The 22,149-nt window shown below is 41.4% G+C and overlaps 1 protein-coding gene across 1 annotated transcript; it reads right to left on the reverse strand.

Moving 5' to 3' along the window:
• Positions 1-225: 225 nt before the first annotated feature.
• On the reverse strand, positions 226-21,253 carry LOC133561412 (meckelin-like). Its single transcript, XM_061914711.1, has 14 exons — positions 21,117-21,253; positions 19,198-19,296; positions 19,017-19,115; positions 16,464-16,550; positions 14,380-14,479; positions 14,174-14,313; positions 9,142-9,249; positions 8,984-9,061; positions 7,639-7,755; positions 3,743-3,859; positions 884-991; positions 717-819; positions 510-652; positions 226-431 (listed from the first exon to the last, which is right to left on the reverse strand). Exons 3-14 carry the CDS (start codon positions 19,026-19,028, stop codon positions 351-353), a joined length of 1,194 nt encoding a protein of 397 aa, XP_061770695.1. The 5' UTR covers positions 19,029-19,115; positions 19,198-19,296; positions 21,117-21,253; the 3' UTR covers positions 226-350.
• Between the last annotated feature and the right edge of the window lie 896 nt (positions 21,254-22,149).

Raw genomic sequence — 22,149 nt, forward strand, 5'->3', positions numbered from 1 at the left:
GGTGGAAAATGGAAGGATGGATATTTTTTTAATCATTAGAGTTTCGGTATTAGTAAAATATCTGGCAGACTGCAATTTTAAAAAAGTATGACAATTTGTGCCTAATTCTTTTAAATCTAGAGTCTCTATGATATTCCCCCGTTTCCGAACTTGCCCAAAAAAAAAATAAAAAAAAATACATTATACACAATGTACAACACTGAATATACACATTTTAATCAATATAGTCATGTTTTACACATAACATTACAGTAAACAAATTGAAATCCAAGCTGTACTGTCTAAAAAGGGAAGCAGCACAAATATGAAAAACACTGACCTTTTATAGTTATGAGTTATTACCCTATTAATTATGTAAAAAACCTCTCATCCACTTGACTTTTGAAGACCAGGTTCTTCTTCCCGAGACCAACTCGGATCTTTTTAAAGATCTGTAGGGAGGTTGATTAATTTCAATACACCATCATGTCCGTCTTGGAAAAAGTATATACAGTACACTAAATACTAACCACTTGCTCCATGTACGTCAGCACGGCTGCAAGTACAAAGTTCTGAGATGCAAGATCAATGATGCAAAAGAACAACGTGTCAAAAATCAGCAGGGTGCCCTCATGTCCGTAGAAGAGCACATTACTGAAGGTGTGGGCTTCATCTGTGGTGACAAACATACTTTACAACATGCACCAACAAACAAATGTACATAACACCACAAATACCATTATAAAAGATGCTCTTGTCCTTTGGTTCAAGAAACTCCATGCCCATGATCCTCTCTAAGGTCAGTTTGTCCCTCACATAGTAGTCCACGTCAGGATGGGCCTGCATAAGAGGAAATTAGGCATGGAACTTGACCAATAACTAACTAAGTCAGTGTGAAACTAACATGATCTATAACGGATCCAAGGAAGTGGTTCATGGCATGGTAAGCCCGGATGTTTTGATCTGGCTGATTGGCAGAGTTCGGGTCCATTAGTCGTGATGGTCTGTACCGCTGAAAGAGAAAGCGAAGCATTCAAATTTAAACAATTGCATTCATAAAAATGGTTTTCAAAGTGTGAGGAGGCATAGTAGCTTGATTAAGACACTGGCAGACAGATTTTTAAAAATTAATTTAGCCAGCAACCTAAGCAGAGAAACCCAGTCAGTCTTCCGACTCCCCAGGTATTTCGTCCAGATGTTTCCAGGGGATTATGAGGCATTCCCAGGCCATCTTGGAGACATAGGGCTTGATCTATCCATCCATCCATTTTTCTACCGCTTATTCCCTTTGGAGTCGCGGGGGGCGCTGGTGCCTAGCTCAGCTACAATCGGGCGCAGGGCGGGGTACACCCTGGACAAGTCGCCACCTCATCACATGGCCAACACAGATAGACAGACAACATTCACACTCACATTCACACACTAGGGCCAATTTAGTGTTGCCATTCAACCTACCTCCAGGTGCATATCTTTGGATGTGGGAGGAAGCCGGAGTACCCAGGGGGAACCCACGCATTCACAAGGACAGGCAAACTCCACACAGAAAGCTCCTGAGCCCAGGATTGAACCCTGACTACTCAGGACCTTCATATTGTGAGGCAGACGCACTAACCCCCGTGTCAACGTGAAGCCCAGGCTTGATCTATTAAGATCCAAATATCAAGTGGTAAATAGCGTGTACAAATTTTAAATTTGCTAGTACTCTTTGTGGGCGTGTTGTGGGTGATCTATTAAGACTGAGTGAACAAGTAATAACAATTGCAAAAGTGGTGCAGACTGCCCTATTTCTAGTAATTTTTGTGTGTGTATAGTGGCTGTCACCTATTTTCTGCCTCATTTACAGCATCATTAGGTCCAAACCTGTGTTGGCGCTAGGAATTTTCAAAATGGGGTCCCAAGGACCCCATCAAGTCATAAAAATTGGGTCGCACAGTAAATTTTTGGAGTCCCACTTTTTTGTAACCGTTTTGGAAACAAATGATGAATGTATGCATTATCCTGTTATATCTGCCATTCTATATTGTGTTTTGAAAACAGGTTGTCATAAACGTTACTTCATTAAGAAAATAATCCAAAAGATAACACATTTTTATGCATATGTAAAAATTTTATAAACATTCATTCACTCACTGGATCGGTTCGCAGCCGAGTGTGAAGTGACTGAGATGAGAATCATCACCTCCAAGTCTGAGTCCATTGTTCTCGCCTGGAAAAGGGTGGAGTGCTATCTCTGGGTTGGGGAGGAGATCTTGCCCCAAGTGGAGGGGTTCAAGTACCTCGGAGTCTTGTTCATGAGTGAGGGAGGAGTGGATCGTGAGGTCGACAGGCACGGAAGCTGTATCGATCCGTTGTGGTGAAGAAGGAGCTGAGCCGGAAGGCAAAGCTCTCAATTTACCGGTCGATCTATGTTCCAATTTTCACCTATGGTCATGAGCTTTGGGTTATTACAGAAAGGACAAGATCACGGGTACAGGCGGCCAAAATGAGTTTCCTCCGCCAGGTGGCGGGGCTCTCCCTTACAGATAGGGTGAGAAGCTCTGTCATCCGGGAGGAGCTCAAAGTAAAGCCGCTGCTCTTACACATTGAGAGGAGCCCGATGAGGTGGTTCGGGCATCTGGTCAGGATGCCACCCGAACACCTCCCTAGGGAGGTGTTTAAGGCAGGAGGAGGTAGGAGGCCACGGGAAAGACCCAGGACACGTTGGCATGGGTCTTTCCATTCCATTCCCAGCCCTAAAATGTAACCTAGTCAGTAACAAGAGCCAAGATTCATTAGAGGCAAGCTATCTAAAACAGCTGGTTTGAGGGATTTTAACTCGGCCTTGCGAAATAGGCTTCTCAGCCGAGTCGACCACTAAAAGGAAGCGGGACAGATGTTGAACCAAAGAGTAGTTAGAACTAGGTGAATTGCCTCGCCATCCAGTTGAATAGAGCCTCGTCGATGGAGCAGCTTGGTAAGACCGACCGCGCCAAGAGGACGGGACCCTTCGAACGGAGGGCTGTACCTGATTTGCAAGTTCTGGGAAGAACTTGTGGGTTACCACCGTAATCTAACAAGTTCCATTCAAATATACTGCTTAAAAAGGGGCTCAGAAAGACAGAGACACATGAGAATGCACTGGTTCAACAATAACGTTTGTTGAATCCTAGAAGCAGCTTAAGAGTCTTCGGCGAACCAATCTAGCGAGTGCTTTGGTTCACAGCTCGATGAGGCCAGCAGAACCGCATCGTCCGGATAAAAATATCAGGGACGCAATACTGCGGCCATCGAACCAGGTCCCTTGATGCCCTGGATGTGTCTAGACATTTTGCTCATCAAAGACATTAACAGAATCGGAAACAAGCTTGACTTGCTGTCAATCTCTGGCAATTGCCATTCTGAAAGCAAATAGCCAAAATCAGTCAATCCAATATACATCCCTGTACCCTTCACATGATTCCTGGAACTACAGGGTCCTATTCTCAAGTCTACAACACACATGTGGACTAGTAGGGCAAACTCTCATGCACTCAAGTACCGTGCCAAATGTATAGTTGTTCAAAAGTTCTATGACCAGGTCGAAAACTACACTGCTACTCCTGGATAGCCGGTGCACCAGCCTCTCCAGAATAGATCTTACAAAAAAGGGGTTAGAAAAAATCTAAATAATACTTTAGAGAAACAGTGTTTTTGGGAGTAGTGGAGGCCCGACAGTATTGTGTTCTGAGGAGAGGTTTACTGTACCATTTTACATTTTATAAAAGTGGCAGAAATGAGTACAAACCGTAATGAAGGACTCCTGTATCCTGTCATAATGGGATCGCAGCTGTGTGGAAAGGGCCACCTGAAACGTCTGGATGTCTGTGTTGGGTAGAAGACCTCTTTGACCACACCTTGTCTCCTTTGAAATAGAACATACATATTTTACCGTCAGTAAGTTACAAGAATCTACCCTTTATCCCAGGGGTAGGGTACTTATGGCTCTCGGGCTAGATGTGGCTCTTTTGATGACCGCATCTGGCTCTTAGATAAATCTTAGCTGATGTTGCTTAACACGATAAGTAATTAATAATTCCGCTGGTAATCACAGTGTTAAAAATAACGTTCAAAATATAAAACATTCTCATGCATTTTAATCCATCCATCTGTTTCTATCGCGCCTGTTCAAGAAGTCACATTAATGGTCAAAAGTATTTTTTTTATTATTGGTTGCGTTCAGAATAACAATGTTATTAAAAAGAATAAGAGATGCACCCAATTAGTTGTTGTAATCAGGGAAAGTCCAAATAAAAGAGGAGGCATAGAATTCCCTTGTCAGAGCATAGGGCGGCACTGTACAAGTGTACAGGTCTATGCGTTTCTCCTCATTGAGCTAAATTTAATCCAGTCTCTGTTTAATTCCTTGCTTCCTGTCTGTTTAATTGATGTCATCAGTGTTTGAACCTGACAGTTGTATTCAGTGTTAAAAATATTATACGGCTCTCACGGAAATACATTTTAAAATATTTGGCTTTCATGGCTCTCAGCCAAAAAAGTTCCTGACCCGTGCTTTATCCTATGCTTACATTTCATTGTGCAACATTTGAATGTTTCAAAAGAACTAAATGTGATCTCTGAAAGGGGTACAAATTCTATTCACTGAAAGGACCCTTATCCGGACATACAATACCAGAATCCAAATCACTTGTATTAGAAAATAATCTCATGGAATTGACTGCTGTCATTTGATTATAATATAAGACATTTAACTTGTTAGTATAGCAGGTCTGTGATGAGCTGGCGATTTGTGGTGTAGCCCCGCCTTCCGCCCGAGTGCAGCTGGGATAAGCTCCAGCGCACTCCGTGACCCTAAAAGGGACACGCTGTAAAAAATGGATGGATGATGTCAGGTTTTGGACAGGTGTGATTCTGGTAAGACCACAGCGTGCAATTGGTGATGACCCTTATCAACGCTTATTATGCAATTTTGGCTGTCCAAAATCGGGACCCAGGATGGACCGCTTGTCCAGAGTCGGGACTCAAGATGAACCGCTCGCCTATGCATCGGTTGGGGACATCTCCGCGTTGCTGATCCGCCTCCGCTTGGGATGGTTCCTTGCTGGCTCCACTTTGGATGGGACTCTCGCTACTATATTGGATCCACTTTGGACTTGATTCTCATGGTTACGTTAGATCCACTATGGCTTGGACTTTCACAATATCATGTTAGATCCGCTTGGGGGGGGGGGGAATTTGCCCACATATGTGGTCCTCTCCAAGGTTTCTCATAGTCATCATGGTCGACGTCCCACTGGGGTGAGTTTTTCCTTGCCCTTATGTGGGCCCTACCGAGGATGTCTTTGTGGTTTGTGCAGCCCTTTGAGGCACTAGTGATTTAGGGCTATATAAATAAACATTGATTGATTGAATCCAATCCGTTCCACAACCCTCACATTACTAAAAATCTGAAAGAGATTATTTTCATTAGAACCCTTTTCTGTTTTCAGGTAAATTCTGTAGTGCTTTGCATGTTTATTTACACTGCTATCATCTGTGCAACGTTTCCCCGTCTTTTAAACATACTAAAATTTTACACATAAGCTCTTCCCTAAAGATGTGTGCTAATTTATGGGCTAATTTGCATACCGGTATACTTAAAGATGGAATATGACACTGCCGGTGTGGATGATAAAGCAACTAGGCATAAAAGTAAGGATTTATTCTTTTTGTATTACTGTTTTCATTATAGTATGGGTGAGTGAGGGGGCACAAATGCGGTCCTCTCCAAGGTTTCTCATAGTCATTGGCATCGACGTCCCACTGGGGTGAGTTTTTCCTTGTCCTTATGTGGGCTCTGTATTGTGGATGTCATTGTGGCTTGTGCAGCCCTTTGAGGCACTTGTGATTTAGGGCTATATAAATAAACATTGATTGATTGATTATTACTGTATTTACAGGATATGTCCTTCATGTGATTAGATTGAGGTAGGACTTCTTTCTTTCTTTCTTTTCTTAGTTTATTTCGAACGTGACACACCTATAACATTATACATCAGGCAATTTCATCATTTCACAATACACAATACATCATGTCCGAAAAGGAGGAGGAAGAAGCAAAGCTTATTTAATCCTACCCCTTTCCCACGTCAGAGCGCCCACAAATATATACATTCATTCACTGACCTTCTTTACAGCCAAATAGCAAAATAGCAAAATGACACCCGTGGATGAGTAACACAACAGTTTTATAATATGCACTTAATTAATTCAGTCATTATTAACATACTGAGATGAAGAATATCTTACTTTCAATAAGGTTGAAAGTGTTCTCATAATTCTTCTTCTTTGTACTTTGTAAGCACTATTAATTTGAACATCCTCTTAAAGTGGATCATATCAGTACAATGTTTAACTTCTTTACTTAATCCATTCCATAATTTGAATTCCACATACTGATATGCTAAAGGTTTTAAGTGTTGTACGTGCATACAAATGTTTTAAATTAGATTTTCCTCTAAGGTTATATTTCTCCTCTTTAGTTGAGAAGAATTGTCATACATTCTTTGGTAGCAGGTTATAATTTGCTTTGTACATCAATTTAGCTGTTTGCAATTTTACCAAATCACCGAACTTTAATATTTTTGACTCAATAGATAAAGGGTTTGTATATTCTCTATATCCAACGTTATGTATTATTCTAATTGATCTTTTTTGTAACACAGTTAACGAATGTAGTGCACATTTGTAGTTGTTTCGCCATATTTCTGCACAATAACTCAGATATGGTAACACTAGCGAGCGGTATAGAATATAAAGTGATTTTTGGCCCCGGACGTATTTTGCTTTATTCATTATTGAAATGTTTTTTGCCACCTTATGTTGTATGTTTTGTATTTGAGGTTTCCAGTTCATTTCATCATCTATTAATACTCCCAAAAATCTGGATTCTTTTACCCTTTCAATATCTACTCCGTCTATTTGTATTTGTGTCTGATGCTCTTTTCTACTGTTACCAAATAGCATTATTTTAGTTTTACTGAGATTCAAAGATAGTCTGTTTTTATCAAACCATTTTTTTAATTTGTTCATTTCTTCTGTTATTATTTGTATTATCTTCTGTGTGTTCTCTCCTGAACAGAAAGCAGTTGTGTCGTCTGCAAATAAAACTAACTTCAAGTCCTTTGTAACTTTACGAATGTCGTTTGTACAAAGATTAAACAATCTTGGTCCCAGTATTGATCCCTGGGGTACACCACAAGATATATCCAACCGTGTTGACATATTTTCACCCATCTTCACATATTGCTTCCTGTTGGTTAAATAGCTTCTTACCCAGTTCAATACTAAACCTCTGATGCCATATCGTTCTAGTTTTTCTATTAAAATATCATGATTAATTGTGTCAAATGCTTTTGTTAAATCCATGAATACTGCGGCTGCACATTCTGACACTAAAATGTAATTAACATTTAACTTACAATGCGTCGAAGGAACGTACCGGCCGGCGCTGCTGCTCACTGTTCCCCTCACCCCCCAGAGGATGAACAAGGGGATGGGTCAATGCAGAGGACAAATTTCACCACAACTAGCGTGTGTGTGTGACAATCATTGGTACTTTAATTTACTTTTAAAATGTAATGAATTAAGTGCCGATTTGTGAGCGTGGCAAAATGAAAAGCAAGTGTTGATATTTATACAAACCGCTTCTCTCCTCAGGTTGTTGTTCATTTCCTCCATGTTTGTATCAGCGTGGCCATGCACTGAACGTCCATGGATGTAGTAACCAAAACAACGGTGAGATAACAGCAGTACTGAAATCTGCACAAGAGCAAACCTGTCAATACTTATATGTGGAAATTGGGGAGTTTACCTGGACAATGAGGGAAACAAGGAAAAATAAGACGTTCCAAAATAGATTCAGAATGCCTAGTCTGGTACAACCGTATTCTTTTAAACTGTATGCTTTTATTTTGAAAGCTTGACTGGCTACAGACTGGGTTACACCAATCTTGTCAGAGTGTGCTTCAGGCTAAGCTATTACGATAATCATTTTTTCCTATGAAAGTTTAATATGGGAAAAACACAGGACAATTACGGGAAAAATACAGGCAATTATTAAAACAGGATGGTGCCAAGAAAGCAGGGCAAAATACGAGAGCTTCCCAGAGAAAATGGAAAGTCTGCAGCAGACAAAACACCAAGCTAAATTTAGAACCTAAGCAGATTTAAATTTTATACTTTTGTTTTTATGTGAAACAATCTTTATCCTTTTTAATGTGTTGCATATTTTGTATCCTAACAAAATCAATGTAAAATAAATTGTTCAATAATGATTTTCTTTAGTGGAAAATCATTTTATAATCATTAAAATACAATACTCCTGGCCCTATTTCGCAGAGAATATATCCCAGTACCATTGTTTTATGAGTTGAGCACTGTACAATGTTTGCCACGTAGCCATTATGATGGTGTTAGGGAAGTATGTCATCATATTTTAATCAGTGATGTAGCAGGAAGCGTCTAGGAATATGTTTGCGGTAAAGTTAAATATGAAGCGTTCTGTCATTCTGAAGTTGACATTTTTCACAAAACAGGGCCCACCACTGATCGCGAGGCCCTGTGATCTGTGTTTAGGGAGGGACAAGCCTGCTGAACACACTACTTTGGGCTGGGCGGATCAATCAAAATATAGATCGCATTGATCCAAATAGTAATATCAGTATTGATTCAAGCCATTTAATGTTTTTTCTAAATTTTTCCAGAGATATGTTTTTTGTACTTTTCACAAATACGTTCGGTAATAGAAATAATTTTGTTTGCCCCAAAAAAATTCCTGTGCTTTATTCTTATTACATGATATAAAAAAAGAAAAAAGTCATTCTGATCTTGGAAAATGTAGTTTAGGTATCAGTATCAGTGATACCTGGCCCTTTATTGACTTGACTTTGGATCGATTCCCAAAATTGTTGTATCGCCCACTCCTACTTTCTAGAAAAATTTGCATAGCAGTCAAGAGTTGAAGAGTTTGACACACATTGTAACTCACATTGCTGATGGAGCAGAGATCTACAAACTGGCGGATTTTATCGTCCACACAAATCTCGTAGAAGACCGACAAAATGATCTGTATGGATGAAGGAGTATATTTACAATGTCATCACAACAAACACACTGAATGTGACTTTTATTGAATGGAATGGTCACCTGCAGAAATCCAATGCAAAGCCAGAGTGTTGTTGCAAGGCCATAACGCAAGATCTGGCTGTATGAAGTTGTGCGGTCCTTTAACGTGTATTCAGAGAAACCCAACCCCTGAGTGATGTTATAAAAGGGGATACATGCGTCAAGCAGACATACTGTATAGCAGTGATAGTCAACCTAACTGTTTTGGGGGCCACATTTCATATTAGTCTTTGTCTTTTGACAAAAATATATTTTAGTTTTAGTCATATTTTAGTCCCTCCATCAAACCATTTTTTACCGCTTGTCCCTTTTGGGATCGCGGATGGTGCCGGAACCTATCTCAGCTGCATTCGGTCGGAAGGCGGCGTACACCCTGGACAAGTCGCCACCTCATCACATGGCCAACACAGATAGACAGACAACATTCACACTCACATTCACACACTACGGCCAATTTAGTTTGAAGTTGTCTTGATATTAAGGTTACAACAATTATTGTACAATGTAACAAATCGTCTGCCTCACAATACGAAGGTCCTGAGTAGTCAGGGTTCAATCCCGGGCTCGGGATCTTTCTGTGTGAAGTTTGCATGTTCTCCCCGTGACTGCGTGGGTTCTCTCCGGGTACTCCGGCTTCCTCCCACCGCAAAAGACATGCACCTGGGGATAGGTTGCTTGGCAACACTAAATTGGCCCTAGTGTGTGAATGTAAGTGTGAATGTTGTCTGTCTATCTGTGTTGGCCCTGTGATGAGGTGGCGACTTGACCAGTGTGTACCCTGCCTTCCGCCCAATTGTAGCTGAGATAGGCACCAGCACCCCCCGTGACCCCAAAAGGAATAAGCGGTAGAAAATGGATGGATGGGTAACATATCAACGCAGCATATACAGATTAATTTCAATACAAAGGGAACAAGCGGTAGAAAATGGATGGATGGATGGATGGACATCTGGATATGGTGCATTACCTAATTCAGAATCAATTCAGACTAAGAGACTAATTAAAGTCTCAAGATTTTTTTTTTTTGTCAGTCATTTCCGAATATGCATTCATTCAATAGAGTGTAGTATTTAACGGAGCAGATCGTCCGCCATTTTATTAATCAAACGAGCTGAGTAGAGCTATGGCAGGGTACAATGTATTCACTTGCTCTGAGCGGAGCGTGAAATAAAATAAAATAATTGTATTTATTTAACAGGAAATAAATAAAATTGACCATAACATGTAGGGCTGCTAATCTTTGGGTGTCCCACAATTCGATTCAATATCGATTCTTGGGGTCGCGATTCAATTATAAATCGATTTTTTCGATTCAACGTGATTCTCGATTAAAAAACGGTATTTTTACGATTCCAAACGATTCTCTATTCATTCAATACATAGGATTTCAGCAGGATCTATCCCAGTCTGCTGACATGCTAGCATAGTAGTAGATTTTTTTTAAAAAGCTTTTATAATAGTAAAGGACAGTGTTTTATCAACTGATTGCAATAATGTAAATGTGTTTTAACTATTAAACGAACCAAAAATATGACTTATTTTATCTTTGTGAAAACATTGGACACAGTGTGTTGTCAAGCTTATGAGATGTGATGCAAGTGTAAGCCACTGCGACACTATTGTTCTTTTTTTTAATTTCTATAAATGTCTAATGATAATGTCATTGAGGGATTTTTAATCACTGCTATGCTGAAATTACAACTAATAATGATACTGTTGTTGATAATATTCATTTTTGTTTTACTACTGTTGGTTTGTTCTGTGTCGTGTTTGTGTCTCCTCTCAATTGCTCTGTTTATTGCAGTTCTGAGTGTTGCAGGGTCAGGTTTGGTTTAGGAATTGGATTGCATTGTTATGGTATTGCTGTGTATGGTTTTGTTAGATTGATAAAAAGAAAAAAAAATCGATTTAAAAAAAAAAAAAGAGAATCGATACTGAATCGCTCAACGTGAGAATCGCGATTCAAATTCGAATCGATTTTTCCCACACCCCTAATAACATGTATTTTACACTCAAATCTTAACATTACTAATATAATGAGAACTGATATAATAAAAGTGTTACATTATTTACATATACAGGGTTGTTGTATACATGAACTGTTTGGACTGCATAACTTAAATTCATGTTTTAACTATAATAAAGGATGAATGGGTTTTCCTTGTATGGCGCTTTTCTACCTTCAAGGTACTCAAAGCGCTTTGACACTACTTCCACATATACCCATTCACACACACATTCACACACTGATGGAGGGAGCTGCCATGCAAGGCGCTAACCAGCACCCATCAGGAGCAAGGGTGAAGTGTTTTGGTCAGGACACAACGGACGTGACGAGGTTGGTACTAGGTGGGGATTGAACCAGGGACCCTCGGGTTACGCACGGCCACTCTTCCACTGCGCCACGCCGTCCCTATTGCGTTTAATAACAGTGTAACTATTTTCTGTTCTATGATTGAAATGTAATGTGGACATTATATCATGTAGGGGGGAGTACAACGCATGAAAATATGTGTGCGCGAATATGGTCATACGACGAAAAAAATCAAAATTTTATTCTATAGTGTGTACAACTGGCAGCACGGTGTTGGAGGGGTTAGGGAATCTGCCTCACAGCCTCAGGGTTAGTGCATCTGCGCTCGGGATTTTTCTGTGTGGAGTTTGCATGTTCTCCTCGTGACTGCATGGGTTCCCTCCGGGTACTCCGGCTTCCTCCCACCCCCAAAGACATGCACCTGGGGATAGGTGGATTGGCAACACTAAATTGGCCCTAGTGTGTAAATGTGAGTGTGATTGTTGTCTGTCTATCTGTGTTGGCCCTGCGACGAGGTGGTGACTTGTCCAGGGTGTACAGCGCCTTTCGCCCTAGTGCAGCTGAGATGGGCTGCAGCGATCCTCCGTGGCCCCGGAAGGGACAAGCGGTAGAAAATGTATGGATGGAGTGTGTAAAACTACACTGAGTGTGCATAATAATTTGCGTCTTGGCCACTATCCCATGTAAATACAGCAAGCAGTGTTATAAAACTAGCTGTCTTTCTTTGATGGTTAACTTGAAAAATGACATATCTGCTATTTTGGGTTGTTTAGTTGTGCAACAATGGCTGAACAGAACATCAGCTGAATATCGGTTAAAGAACTGTACAGGTATATATATTAGTTGCGTCATTATGGTCTTCTACAAAATATCTTGTTTTGTAAGTAAATATTTATTTTGGGACATGTGGTATATCAAACGATCCTGCTCGTTACCGTCTTTAGTAATAACAGTAATTCAGTACAGTACGAGTCATTTCGAAAAAATTTGCTTCGGCATTCTTACTGTTGCGATGGTTAAGTCTGCTGATGGCGCTACGAGTATGTTGAATTTTTGCCGAAGAAAATCAAGCCACAGGGTTTACAAATAGTTTTTTTGTCTACCGGGGCAAAGGTGAAGTGTGTCCTTATGTCTTATCTTCTCTTTCTTCTCGATGTAGAAGGAATGTTGATGTCTAGTATTGATTCTTGCTTTTCCGAATGAAAAATCAAAACAGTGTCCCCTTCAAAGACGTGAGTTCTGATTGAATACCCATTGTGCTTTTCCACCGTCTCTACCACACATGTAACTGATTGGCTATTTTGTCCCACCCATTTAAAGATCAAATTAAATACAATTGGACGTTGTCTCTCGTCAATATGTTTGTTTCATTTCAATTTGTTGACTAAATTGTCAATTAATTTTGTTATTGTTTTAGTCAACACGATAACGAAGACAAATATTTTTTTACGTCAACAAAATCAACACTGGTCCGAGTTACAGGAGCACTCTCCTGTTTTGAAGGACCTTCTGCAAAAAGGTTAGTCAAAGATGATCTCTATGACAGCACTCTAGTGTTTTTTAACAAATCTGCCGCAAAAATGTCGTAACAAGTTTTTCCATCTGACCTCGCAGTTGAACATCCCAGAAAATGAAAAAAAGAGGACCTAACATGAAACCTTGAGGAACACCACTAATATCCATCCATCCATCTTCTTCCGCTTATCCGAGGTTGGGTCGCGGGGGCAGCAGCCTAAGCAGAGATGCCCAGACTTCCTTTTCCCCAGCCACTTCGTCCAGCTCTTCCCGGGGATCCCGAGGTGTTCCCAGGCCAGCCGTGAGACATTGCCAACGTGTCCTGGCTCTTCCCCGTGGCCTCCTAACGGTTGGACGTGCCTTAAACACCTCCCTAGGGAGGCGTTCGGGTGGCATCCTGACCAGATGCCCGAACCACCTCTTCTGGCTCCTCTCGATGTGGAGGAGCAGCGGCTTTACCTTGAGCTCCTCCTGGATGGCAGAGCTTCTCACCCCATCTCTAATGGAGAGCCCCGCCACCCGGCGGAGGAAACTCATTTCGGCTGCTTGTACCCGTGATCTTGTCCTTTCGGTCATGACCCAAAGCTCATGACCATAGGTGAGGATGGGAATGTAGATTGACCGGTAAATTGAGAGATTTGCCTTTCGGCTCAGCTCCTTCTTCACCACAACGGTTTGATACAGCGCCCGCGTTACTGAAGACGCCGCACCAATCCGCCTGTCTATCTCGCGGTTCACTCTTCCCTCACTCGTGAACAAGACTCCTAGGTACCTGAACTCCTCCACTTGGGGCAGGGTCTTCTCCCCAGGTTTCTGGTGCGATGTGAGTTGGGCGAAAGTCAAAGGCAGGGCACTCGGCGGTCTGATCCTCGGCTACATAAGCTAGCTCTTGGGACGTGGAACGTCACACCACTCATATAACTAAAGCTAATGACTGCATCTGAAGTAAACAAGCTGTGGGAACATCTAGGGAAAATATGTGTAACTGCCAAAAGAAGAGGACTTAGAGGAGTGTCCTGAGGAACACCTCAGTTTTGACCCCTGTGTTCTATGTTTGCAACAGGAGCATTCTCGTGTTTTTAAGAGTTTACTGCAAAAGTGTTTTGTCTCACAAGTTTTGAACTGAACTGGGGTACTTTCCCAGTCCCAGGCTGGATTTTGCCCCAGGTCCCTGTTGAATAGCCCTGCTGTAGTGCTTGCATAAAATAAAATTAGATTGCATACTTCAAGGCAGAAGAGCACAGCCATGATCTGAAACGTCGGCCAAATCTTCCGGAGGGTTTGGATCTCTTTCCACTCGTTGGCCACAAAGTATGTCCTCCAGATGCTGACAGGGGAGATATCATGTTTCTGCTCACCATTGGCTAATGACAGAGGTGCAGAAAACAGTAAGTAGATATAAAATAGACAGCAATTAAGCATTTAAATACCTGACAAAGTCTTTTTCGCTGTGGTCCGTGGTCTCTCCCAGTCAAGAAAGAAGACATCAACGGATAACTGGATGGACAGCTTGTGGAGGAACTGGACCGCCTGGAAGGACATACAGTATCTTACTCTATATCAATCACTGACAGTTTATTTAAATATCCCTTAATCACAAATGCTTCAAAGGGCAGCACAAACTACAGCGACAACCTCGGCTTTGATCCCACATCAGCGCAAGAAAAAAGCTCAACCCAATGGGCACAGTGAGAAATCTTGGAAGGGACCGCAGATGTGACCGGTGCAATGGATGTCGATTGGATAGGGTTAATAAAGTGAGATTCCAGTCCACAGTGAGGCCAGCAGCATGGAGTCAGCAGCACAGAGACGTCACCAACTGATGCAGAGGAGTGGTCCACCCTGGGTGCCAACTTGGAACAGATAGCGCCCGAAACTGATCCTTGGCCACCTGATAATCTCTCCGCGCAGGAGAATGGGGCAGAGCAGAAAAGAGAGACAGCTGATCAACTGGTCTAAATTGGGCCTATTTAAAGGCTAGAGTATACAAATTAGTTAAGATGGGACTGGAATTATTCTACTGAGTTAGCATCTCTAATTGTTACCAGTAGGGCATTCCAGAGTAGTGGAAAACGCTCAATAGCCAGACTTTTTTGGGCTCTGGGAACCACTAATAAGCCGGAGTTCTTTGAATGTAGGTGTCAGGGCGGAACGTAGGGTACAATAAAATCTGCATGTGCATGACGTGTATTTTCTATGGATATATTTTGTTTGTGTGTAAGCCTGCAAAGTGGCTTTGTTCCGTGACCTTGGTGCTCTCGCATGGTGTTATCACAATAGTCAGCGATAGCCTGTCAGTCCAACAAAAGTCAACAAACAAAGTGTGTTGCTTGAACTTTTCACTCTAATTCTGTTTCTGGTTCTCAAAATCCATCATACCTTGCCATGCAGAGCAGACGGCATATCCAATATGTTGTCCAGCTTGTGATTTAGTCCAAAATCACAAAAGTTTGAGTGCCCATTGCTCTGCCCATCCTTCAGTCATTTTTGGCAGCTTTGGGGTACCATGAACAGCTGCCAGCATCTTCCAATTTTTCGATACTCCAGGGCAATGGTTACTCCAATCAGACGATATCCTGTTATCATGATTTTGAATCAGTAGATATTTTCAACGTCCTGGACTGAAAGGGTCGCTAGGTAAGCGGCACTCTGCTTCTCCCAAGAGTCCATTGTGTGTCCAGCAACAAACGTTCCGTCAGGACAGGCAGGTTCCCCTAAACTCGGGCTTCTCATCGAGAAGAGCTTGTCAATTTGGAAGAGCTTGTCAATTTCGAAGAGCGGCCAGTTGATGAATTTGATTGTTCAGATATAAAAAAGAGCAGTGCAAAAATGGGGCTCCAAGAAAGTTAAAACGAGACAAAACAAAGACGCAAGCGGGAAAGATAATGGAGAGGTAAGGAAAAGTGTCCGCCTTTGATAAGTGCCAGTAATAAAAATATAATTGTATTTGTTAATTTTATGCTAAAACTCACTCCTGTTATATACTTGAGTTGTTTTTAGTAGGACTAGAAATAAAATAAAGTTGCCTAAGATGGGACAAACAAATGGCACCATGGTGGAATGGCCCTCTACTGCTAATATATTCATATTTAATGGGAGGTCTTGTCTTACAACTCTGATGCGCCTGTTTTGCAGGATACTTGTGTGACAGAAGCTACTGAAAAGGATAGGCTAAGGGTCCAAAAAAAGACCCCAAACATTTTCATGATCTTATATCCTAGATAGAACCATTGAAATTAAGTGAATTACATTCATATAGCGCTTTTCTCTAGTGACTCAAAGCGCTTTACATAGTGAAATCCAATATCTAAGTTACATTTAAACCAGTGTCGGTGGCACTGGGAGCAGGTGGGTAAAGTGTCTTGCCCAAGGACACAACGGCAGTGACTAGGATGGTGGAAGCGGGAATCGAACCTGCAACCCTTTAGGTTGCTGGCACGGCCACTCTACCAACCGAGCTATGCCGGCCTAATACATTAATACAGGTCTGCTGCTTGATCTTATTTGATCTCACCTTGAGAGCAAAGGCACAAATGATGTACTTCACCAAGTGCTCCTCTTGATCTGGAAGCGGAAACATCACAGGCACTCGCTTTTGGGCCTAAACACACATAGACAGAAATATTAAATCCAATCCAATTCATTCCACTTTATTTATATAACACATTTAAACAACAATATTTCCAAAGTGTTGCACAACAATTTTAAAAACAATATTCAAATATTATCCTTAGCTCCACCAATGATTGAATAAAAACAAAAAATAGATGAATATAAAACCCATATAAAACCAATATAAACATATATACCTATTTTTCATTTCCAGCCCTGACTTAGATTACATGTTATGGTATACATCATATCAACAATTTGTAGCCTTTAAATCCATATTGTGTATTACGTGTAACTAATCAACTTCTGAGCTGCAGTCTGTATAAGAACCAGTCGGGGACCCTAAAAGCAGACGTCACCCATTATAAAGAGCTTTTTATTGACGTGGCCTTCTTTTACAGACACACTGGCCATCAGTCCGGCGACTTGTTTCTTTTGTTGTGGTTTCTGATGGAATTCATCTGCATCTAAGGCATTCCTTCTCAAATAGTGGAGCGGGGCCCCCTGAGGAGGCATGCTGTGATGCTCGGGGGGGCACCTGTTACCCCCGGAAACATGCTTTATCAGTATCATGCTTCAAACCTAGCCTTGAAAAACTGCTCCACAAAACATGTTAATTTTAGCCATTAGTCCTGACTTCATTTTTATATTAAAAAAATTTTGCACAAATTATTTTTATAGATTTCTGTTTTGAAGGTGAAATTATTAATCATTGTGCCCTTGAATTAATGTTGCTGATCAATTTAAATTGATCATTAGGGCCTGAGCAGCGGAGCAAGCCTCACAGGTGTTTTGCTGAGCAGCGCAACGGCCCTAAAGAAATAGTTGTTTATTATTTTTGTTATTAATATTCTGCTGGTTTAGATGCCTTTTTGAGGCTATTAACATCCACGAAAATTCCCCAAATTTGGCAGGTGTGTCAGGTATGGCGAAAAACTTTATATTTTGGGAGTATTCAAAACAAAAGTTCAAAATTAGAAAAGAGCCCCTCCCATCAGTTTCACAAACAGCCCTGGAAATCACTAGAGACTTGTTTAATGAGTTTATTTTAATTACATTTTTCAGTATCAAATAGTTCAAGTAGGTCAACAATTTTTTATCAGTTAAATAAGGATTTGTTATTTTTATTTCAGGCAAATCCATGCAGTTGATTAAATATTTTATGCACGGTGGCACAGGGGTTAGTGCATATGCCTTACAATACAAAGGTCCTGAGTAGATCACAGGATCTTTCTGTGTGGAGTTTGCATGTTCTCCCCATGACTGCGCGGGTTCCCTCCAGGTAGTCCGGCTTCCTCCCACCGCCAAAAACATGCACCTGGGGATAGGTTGATTGGCAACACTAAATTGGCCCTAGTGTGTGAATGTGAATGTGAATGTTGTCTGTCTATCTGTGTTGGCACTGTAATGAGGTGGCGACTTGTCCAAGGTGTACCCCGCCTTCCACACAAATGCAGCTGAGATAGGCTCCAGCACCCCCCGCCACTCCAAAAGGGACAAGTGGTAGGAAATGGATGGATGGATGGATGGATGGAATAAAAATCTTTTTTATAAACTAAGTCTTTGTTGTAAGTTGATCTAATTTTATTGAAATGTTTTCTTCTTCCAAGGGGGTGCGTAACAGAAAATACTAACTGCTTCAGCTTGAGTAAATTCCCTCTGATAGTCACACAGGGGCGGTATAGCTCGGTTGGTAGAGTGGCCGTGCCAGCAACTTGGGGGTTGCAGGTTCTATTCCCACTTCCGCCATCCTAGTCACTGCTGTTGTGTCCTTGGGAAAGACACTTTACCCACCTGCTCCCAGTGCCACCCACACTGGTTTAAATGTAACTTAGAATTTGGGTTTCACTAAGTAAAGTGCTTTGAGTCACTAGAGAAAAGCGCTATATAAAATATAATTCACTTCAATTCACTTCACACAATGGATTCATAGTTTTTCTGTTACACTTTCTCTATTAACATTTTTAACTACTTCCGCATTTTAAAATCGATTCTGCTTATTTATGGCAATTGTGCTTTGTCCAATATTCCACAAAAAATCCTGTTTATCCCAAATTTCCAATACATTCCCATTGAAAATTAATATTGTACATTTTTTCCAAGTTGAACTATTTCCACATTTGTCAACCGATTCGAATGACTCCAAAGTCCAAAAATACTCTTTGCTAATGTTTTCTAGCATGCTATGCTAACTTTTTAAGGAAATTTACCCTATTTTAGCTGATTTATAGATTATATTGTTTTATATTGTATATACATATCGTGCAAGCTGAGCCGGTAGCCTGATACCCAAACATTTTCAGAACAAACTTCTATTTGGATGGCGTGTCCTTTCAATACACACCTGGTGTCTTATAGCACACTTTGCAGCGCTCAAGTTGTTTCTCTTTATTTCAGTTCACAATTTTTTTTTTCCATTTCAATCACAAAAGGATGAAGCATAAGTGGAGCTAACCTTGCACAGCATGAGCCAGTAGAATGACGTTCCCACAGAGACGGTGAGGAAAACATTGGCCAGATCTCCAGCGTAAAACAAAATAAATGTCAAAATGACCTTAAAGAGCGAGGAATAAAATAAGAATATCAAATTATCGATAAGTTTCACTCTTGAAAATGTGACGTGGTGTAACCTTTACCCTCAAGTCAATGACCTCTGAGGCGATCCTTCTCTTCCAGCTGATCGTCTTCAACACCGATATGAGCACCGCTAGACCCGCCAACACACTAACAGTTGTCTGCATACATGAGGTGACACACACACGTGACACATTTGTCCACCCATCAGATGATACGGGTGGTGATTGCGCTGTAGGTGCAAGCAGGGTAACACAAGGTATCCGTGTTAGTGAGCCTCTCTTCTTTGCCGAGATAATCCATCCTACCTCACAGGTGTGGCACATCATAATGCTGATTAAACCGCATGATTATTGCACAGGTGTGCCTTAGGCTGCCCACAATAACAGGCCACTCTGAAATGTGCAGTTTTATCACACAGCACAATGCCACAGATGTCGCAAGTTTTTTGAGGGAGCGTGTAGTCGGGAATGTCCCCCAGAACTGTTCTCTGCGAATTGAATGTTCATTTCTCTAATGTAAGATGTGTCCAAAGGTGTTTTGGATAATTTGGTATTACATCCAACCGACCTTACAACTGCAGACCACGCGTAACCAGACCAGCCCAGGACCTCCACATCCAACAGGTGCACCTCCGTGATTGTCTGAGACCAGCCACCTGGACAGCTGCTGCAACAATTGGTTTGAATAACCAAATAATTTCTGCACAAACTGTGAGAAGCCGTATCAGGGAACTTCATCTGCATGCTCCTCCTCATTGGGGTCTCGACCTGACTGAAGTTCGTTGTTGAGTAACCCACTCGATTGGGCAAATACTCTCATTCAATGGCGTCTGAAGAGATCCGTGACGAGATGTTCTCTTCACGGATGAATCCCGGTTTTCACTGTTCAGGGCAGATGGCAGACAGCATGCGTGGCGTCGTGTGGTAGAGCGGTTTGCTGGTATCAATGTTGTGAATCAAGTGGTCCATGGTGGGGGTGGGATTATGGTATGGGCTAGCCTATGTTATGGACAACGAATGCAAGTGCATTTTATTGATGGTATTTTGAATGCACAGAGATACCTTAATGAGATCCTGGAGCCCATTGTTGAGAATATCACCTCATGTTGCAGCATTACGACCCCATGTTGCAAAGATTTGTATACAATTCCTGGAAGCTAAAAACATCCCAGTTCTTACATGGCCAGCATACTCACCGGACTTGACACCCATTGGGCATGTTTGGGATGCTGTGGATCGGCGTATACGAAAGCGTATTCCAGTTCCTGACAATATCCAGCAACTTTGCACAGCCATTGATGAGGAGTGGACCAATATTTCACAGGCTACAATCAACAACCTCATCAACTCTATACGAAGGAGATGTGTTGCACTGCATGGGGGAAATGATGGTCACATCAGGTACTGACTGCTTTTCTGACTCCCCCAGACCCTCTATAAAGCAAAACTGCACATTTCAGAGCAGCCTTTATTGTGGGCAGCCTAAGGCACACCTGTGTAATAATCATGCTGTTTGATCAGCATCTTGATATGCCACACCTGTGAGGAGGGATGGATTATCTTGGCAAAGAAGAAGTGCACTCTAAAAAAGATTTACACAGATTGGTGAACAATATTTGAGAGGAATAGGTCATTTGTGTATATAGTAAAAGCAAAAACAAAAGTGTTGCATTTATATTTTTGTATAGTATATATATTTGTATTTTTATTTATTTTTTAATTTTTTATTTTATTTTATATTTTTTTGGTCTTGTCCCCACAATTTCCCCTCTTTCTTTTTCCAACCTTTTCTGTCCCCTCTTGCTCTGGTCCTCTACATACTTGCCAACACTCCCGAATTTTCCGGGAGACCTCGAATTTCAGTGCCTCTCCCGAAAATCTCCCGGCACAACCATTCCCCCAAATTTCTCCCGATTTCTAGCCGGACAACAATATTTGGGGCGTGCCTTAAAGGCACTGCCATTAGCGTCCTCTCTCACCTGAAAAGGAGACTGTTATATATGTCTCCTTTATCCATAGGTTTATTTATAGCCCATAAAGTAGGCAGGCACGGAGCTATTTCTCAGCGTGTGTTTATTCCAGCGGGGCCGTTAATACACTGACACACAACATCCGGATTCCCATCATGCATTGCTTCAAAACTACAGCAAGTAGTTAAGTCCAAAAACATAACAGAGATGAAGCAGAAGAACAAAGAAAAGACAGCCATGGCAGTTGTGGTAGTGTTCATATGCGTGAAAGCAGACTCCAGAGACTTCATGTAAACTTCACACAGCTTTCTTTACTCGTTCTCCTTCATCCACCTCTTAATCCACACAATATACTCAATGGCGCCCCCTCTGGACGCTATGTGATATTGTACTTAACATCTGTACACCCCCCACCCCCTTTTAGCTTGTAAACCTCTTTTCTTTATTTTAAACATAGAACTGTTTCAAAATGAAATAATTCCAAAATGATAGTTACTTCTATCTTATTCACCAGGTATTAATAACTGAGCATATTCAACTCCCATTCAATAACATTAATACCCAACATAACACACATGTTTTTAGGAACAACAAACAAGACCAGGGAAAACTCTCCGGTCAATTAGCATGTTCATAAATCCAGTCTATCTGGAGGACGGGAAATTCTTTCCGACATGGTCACTGTTTCACCTGCATCTGTCTGCCTTTGGACAGTCTCTGTCTCATCAGGACAGGATAGACCTCTCTCCAGGAGCAGTGTGAAGTGAGCTCTGTTTCGTCTTAAGCTCCCTTGGTCTGTTTCCACATTGTACGACCTTGGTGTTGAAGCCTGTCCCTGGACAGTAGCTGTTGTCTGCGCTGTTTTAATTCACACTCTCTGTCCTGGAACCAGAACTGGTAAGTCTTTAGTCCTGTGTCTCAGGTCAGGTTGAATGACTCTCTCTGCTTCACTTTTAGTTCTTTGTCTTTTAAGCTCTGAGGTTTGGCCAGGTTGGTTTCAATGCTTGAGGAGAGGTAGGAACTGTTGATCTTATCCTCCTCC

This window comes from Nerophis ophidion, linkage group LG11 (assembly GCF_033978795.1).
Source record: "Nerophis ophidion isolate RoL-2023_Sa linkage group LG11, RoL_Noph_v1.0, whole genome shotgun sequence".
Classification (NCBI taxonomy): Eukaryota; Metazoa; Chordata; class Actinopteri; order Syngnathiformes; family Syngnathidae; genus Nerophis; species Nerophis ophidion.